Source organism: Lactuca virosa, chromosome 4 (genome assembly GCF_052849685.1).
Source record: "Lactuca virosa cultivar CGN04683 chromosome 4, Lactuca_virosa_CGN04683_v6, whole genome shotgun sequence".
In the NCBI taxonomy this organism is placed as follows: Eukaryota; Viridiplantae; Streptophyta; class Magnoliopsida; order Asterales; family Asteraceae; genus Lactuca; species Lactuca virosa.
Window position 1 is genome coordinate 467,087,416 of NC_136429.1, and position 6,065 is coordinate 467,093,480.

The window sequence follows — 6,065 nt, forward strand, 5'->3', positions numbered from 1 at the left end:
CTCTCGGGAGGCACCCCTGGTAAATCCTCAGGAAACACATCGGGGAAATCTGGAATAATGGGCACCCCACTCAAATCTGTCGTCTTCTCAACCCGAGTGTTCGCGACATAAGTTATAAATCCAGAATAACCCTGCTGCAAAAATCTCTTGGCCCTCGCAGCTGAACAGAGAACTGGGCCATGCGAAGCTCCCTTGCTATGGATAACCAGTTCTCATCCACTTGCGGGTTCGAACTCTCACCAATTGTCGCTTGCAGTCAATCATGGACCCATTGGGGCCCATCCAATCCATCCCGATGATAACCTTTGATCCTCTCAAGGAAATCGGCACCAAATCGATAGGGAACCTCTCACTGAACTGATTCAGGACATATCCACGGAAAACCCTCGAAGCACTCACAGTACAGTCATCCTCGATCTCAACATATAGAGGATAATCTAAAGCCTCAGAAGCATCGCAAAAACTTCTTGCTGAGTGCAAGAGATACAAAGGATAGGGTAGCCCCCAAATCAAACAAAATATGGGCAGATATACCATTGACCAAAAAGGTCCCCATAACTACATCTGATGTTGCACGGACGTCATCAGTGGTTAGCTGAAATGCTATGATCTTCACCATAGGGGTCCCTGCCTTGCCCTGACGGCCATCAGTAATCCTCAATGTGGCTGGTGCAGGCACCACCACAACTCCCCCTGTCAATCTCGGGCAATCAACCTTTTTATGGTCGATCTGATTGCAATAGAACCAAATCAGTGAGCTCCGGGGGCAATCCCTAATCATATGACCAGTCAGACCACACCTATAATAACTCGAACCTGCAGACCGACATGCCCCACTATATTGCTGGGCACACTTTCCGCAGCGACCCCGACCCTACTGACCCCTAGAATGCGAATCAGAAACCTTGGGCTTCTTTCTCTGGCCCACCATAGTTTGTACCTTCAATCATATCAATCATGGTCTTGCACCCTGAATCTCCCGCTCATGGGCCCTTTCAATCATATCAATCATGGTCTTGCACCCTGAAAAGCTCACAAACTCCCTGATGTCATCTGTCAACATGTCATAAGCCTCTCATCCATAAGCTCCATAACCTCTCCTTAATGGTACCAAACAACACAGGGGTAGCATCCAGGATACCGTGAGTAACCTCAACCAAAATGAACTCGCGCAAACGCTCATCAATTGGTTTTGTGCCTGAGCCAGAATCTGATCCAGAACCAGAGCCAAAACCTCCTCGAGTGATCATCACCATCCTCCAAAATGAAACACAACATAAAACAATCAACAAAGGACTCAAGGGGACCCCTCTATACAGACCTTCTTAGAGTTTCCAGAGCTGCACTAGTCTCAGGTACATGTCATGTGCTTCTAGTAGTACGAGCCCAATACTTCACACCTACCTATACCTTCCTCCAGGTTCGTCTTGATTCCTCTAAGTCATCACACTAAAAACCATAAACCGATCCTATGCTATACCACATACATATCCTAGACTCTACTAGGAATTCCCAACCCTCATTACTCGCAATACCAAGAACCTCAATCAACACCGCTTGTTGCCTCATGCATACAAGTTATACACAAAGCATGATCACTTAGACTGTCAAATGATGATTCTACCTTAAGTCCACAACCAAACAAGGAACAAGAAATGATGCCAAATCGATCATTCGAGGGTTATACAATCCTAATCATATACAACTTTGAAAGCATACACTTAGCAAATAACTGAGCCGATACCAATTCTAAATAATACATAACATCAAGTTCCACTAGGCTATAAGGCATTAAAAAAATCAGACAATTCTATCATATGATTCCTAAAGGTATCCTTAGCCCCACTCTAGCATACAGCTCTCATATCAAGCATACTACTCATAAAACATAAGTTGGGTAATTTGGGAACCAATTACTTGAGCTTGACCGATCGCACACATCGCACCCCCTTTTTTCTTAAATAAAACTTTTTAAAAAAAATAATTTAAATTCATTGTTATTTAAGAAAACTATCATTTCCTTAGTTTGAGTTCTGACACACCCGAGAGTATACCCGAATCCCTCCAACCAAGACTATGATACCAACTTGTAAAGACCCAAAAACATTACTAAAATTTTTCATTTAAAAACCATTAGTTTTCATTCATTGATTGTATCAAAGGCCATCATTCATTACAATATTCCAAAATATCAGAGTGCAAATACATCAATTGTGGAAATCATGCGGGGTGGATGATGACCATCATGCCGGGCCATTCCCTTTTGAACTAGAAGTACCTGAAACCATAAATATAAACCGTAAGTATAAAGCTTAATGAGCTTCCCAAACTACCACATACAACATACATATCATATAACAGCACGTGGCTATGTCAGGTCCGTATCAACCCCCCAAAATAACAGCATATAGCTGTGTTGGGTCCGAATCAACCCCTGGGTCTGTATCAACCCTGAGTCCGTAATGACTCCGAGCCCATATAGCTGAATACATATATTATGCAAGCACACAAACAAAATCATACGATATCATACAGTTCTAGTCATACGATACAGTAGGTCGGTCTTGGTGCCTTCGGCTCACTTAAGGTGGTAGGAAGACTCACCTCACAGACAGATGAAAAGCTGAACTGATATGCTGCTCCGAAATCCTCACTACCGGTCACCTCCACAAGGTGCACAAGGGGGACTAAATGTTGGATCCAAAGCCTTGAGTGAAACACCACCACTTCAATGCTCTTCCTTCTACTCCAAAAGCTCAAAATGACACCAAAAATGGCTCAACAAGCTGAAATCTAGGTGTTACAATATGCCCCTTCAAACCAGAGATTGGAAGTGGAAGACTCAGATACAGATAGTTGTGACCTTAATGAAAGCAAGAAGACTGTTAAAATTAAGAATGAAATTAGGTTTGACATCTCAATTGAAGATCCCATTCTTGCAGAAACCATGGGTGAAAGCGGAGAGAATGACGTTATCCAATGAATTTGCTAACCCTAAACATTCATAGGATTGGAGAGATCATAAGGTGTCATTGGTTCGAATACTTGTTAGAACACATAAGGTATCTTTCATTGGTATTCATGAGATTCATTGGCACACTCATATAACATCAATGTGGAGAGCTGTTGGGGCTCAAGTCAATTCGAAGCATATAAAGTTCATGCAACTGGTAGATCGGGGGTCTTCTTAACATATGGGACCCTCTTGTTTTTACCTAAATGGAAGTTATTAAATCTAGAAATTATCTGATTAATATAGGTAATTGGGCCGGAATTGACACACTCGTCATCCTAGTTAACATATATGGTCCCCAGGCCATTCCCGACAAAGAGAAACTGTGGGAAGACCTACCGAGGCCAGGCCATTCCCGATAAAGAGAAACTGTGGGAAGACCTACCGAGGCTCAAAGAGATTAGATGTGGTATCTGGATATTAATGAGGGACTTCAGTGTGGTTTAGAGAGCAGATGGAAGATTCAATTCCATTTTTGTTCACACACTGCACTAGGCTTCAATAGATTTATTCATGAGGGGGTTTGATCGACCTTAGAATGGGTGGTCATAGGTTCACATATTTTTATCATGATGACTTGAAGCTAAGTAAACTTGACAGATTATTGGTCTGCTCAGAATTCCTACTGGCCTACCCCCAATGTCATTGTCATTGCTCTTCCGAGGGAGGTTTCAGATCACTGTCCCGTTTTACTCTTAATGGCTTTGGCTAACTTTGGACCTCCCCCATTTAGATTTTTTTAACTCTTGGATGGTCATGGAAGGTTTTGCAAATGTAGTTGCTAATGCGTGTCTGTACTTCTAAGGATATGTCACATCTGACTGCATATTGGCTGCCAAATTCAAACACTTAAAAAATAAACTCAGAGAATGGAGGGCGACTGAGTATCCTAAAGAAGTGGAATTTATCTTGGATATCATCGAGAACACAGGTAATAAAAACTATGCAGGATGGAGATGCAATTTATGTACTGATGGAAATTACTCTGTGCACACATTAAGGGGGAAAATTAACCAAAATACCCCTATTAACCTGGAAAAAATTGAATAGGCAAGGGAAGTTCCAAACAAAATATTGTGCTTTATTTGGAGAGCTAGAATGGGCAAAATCCTATCTGCAATAACACTTCAAAAACAGGGGGTGCATCTGGATTCCATCGCGTGTGGGTATTATAATCATAAGGAGGACTGTGGAGACCATATCTTGGTTAAATGTTTGTTTCCACGCACTGTGTTGGAGTGGATCTTGAAGTGGTGTGGATTTGAAGCAACTTACTCCAACATCATGGTGGAAGTTCTTGATTTTGCAGCAGGATGGGGAAACTGCCCAAAGAATAGACAAATTCTGTTAGTCATTTGCTATGGGACACTTTGGAGTATTTGGAGGGCAAGAAATGATAGATTATTTAACAACCGTCGAATCTCACCTACTAAGGTGGCAGACATGGTGAAATCAATGGTGTTTGTATGGATTAAATATAGAAGAAAGTCTGGAGGGAATGAGAATTGGAATGAATAGTGTACTAATCCTTTTCTTTGGATTTGAACATTTCAATTTTCATGTTTTGTACTGATGCTCGTCTAGTTTCTTGCTAGATTTGAGCCTTCTTTTCTTATATTAATATATTTGCTGGTTCCAATATATATATATATATATATATATATATATATATATATATATATATATATATATATATATATATATATATATATATATAGGGAAATCTCCAGAAAAGTCCTAAAATTTTAGTCCAATTTATGAAAAAGTCCCAAACTAAATTTTGTTTACAGAAAATCACAGAATACGGCTAAAACTTCGAAAAAACCCTTTTCGTTCGGTTTCGCAGATTTAGCCGGTATTCTGTCCTTTTTCGTTAGTTTGCTCTAAATTTTAGGACTTTTTCGTAAGTTATCCGATAACCAAAATATTGAGACTTTTCTAAAAATTACCATGAAATTAATGGATATTATAATTAACAAATATTTTTATTATAAAAAAAGGAAATACATTTGTTGCAAATTTCTAGGAATACATTGGTGGTCTAAGTACTCCCCTATTACTTGCTGACCACTTCAAACTCCCTACGTTCGTCCTATGTATCATTGTAGGTATGATGGTGAGATGTACTCAGTGAGTGTTCATCTACATTTGGTGTTCCTCTTATGTTGTTTAACCTAAATATCATCCAACATTCATACCTCACATGGTAACAACCATCGGCTAACACACATCTATCAAATGTGAAAAAGTAAACCTTGAATAATACTTTTATTAGATTTCTAAGCCTATAACTATCATTGATATAAACTTGAATTAATAGTAGCACAGTCCTTTTGGGTTTCCCTCAAACCTAGCAATTGAATATGATAGCTTTTAGAGAGAGAGAGAGAGAGACTGATTTATTAATTTATTGATGGTTGTTATTAGCTAATGTAGGGAGGTTAGGTGGTAGTTAGGTTAAAGAACATAATGAAAGATCTATATATTCAAAAAATCATTGTATAATGATATTTTCTAATAACATGTGATCATATATCATCACGCTTAATAGCAAGTAGACACTTATTGATTGTGTATTAATAAATATTATCAGCTCTTGTATTTAATTGAAAAAACTTACATAGTACATCTCCATATGACACCCACAACGATACATAGGAAGAATATAAGGAGTTTGAAGTCATCAACAAACAATTAAAAAGTACCTAGTCGACCATTCTATTCATAGAAATTAGCAACAAATGTATTTCATTTGTTTATAATAAAAAATATTTGTTATGTTTATAAATGATTTTTTAATAATAATATCAATTAATTCCATAGTAATTTTCAAAAAAGTCCCAATATTTTGGTTATCGGGTGATTTTAAGAAAAGTCCTAATATTTTGAGCAAACTAACGAAAAAGGACAGATTACCGGCTAGATCTTCGAAACCGGCCATAAAGGGTTTTTTCGAAGTTTTAGCCGGTATTCTGTGTTTTTTTATAAACAAAATTTAGTTTGGACTTTTTCATAAATTTGACTAAAATTTTAGGACTTTTCTGGAGATTTC

General features: G+C 38.5%; 1 protein-coding gene across 1 annotated transcript; it reads left to right on the plus strand.

The window, feature by feature from the left end:
* The first annotated feature begins 4,111 nt into the window (after positions 1-4,111).
* LOC145106824 (uncharacterized) lies at positions 4,112-4,531 on the plus strand. The gene has a single exon (XM_079043754.1). The coding sequence runs from the start codon at positions 4,112-4,114 to the stop codon at positions 4,529-4,531; it is 420 nt and encodes a 139-aa protein (XP_078899880.1).
* Positions 4,532-6,065: the final 1,534 nt, after the last annotated feature.

Bases quoted from the DNA above. Each gene is read 5' to 3' on its own strand.
- LOC145106824 (XM_079043754.1), top strand. From the start codon at position 4,112: ATGGGCAAAATCCTATCTGCAATAACACTTCAAAAACAGGGGGTGCAT.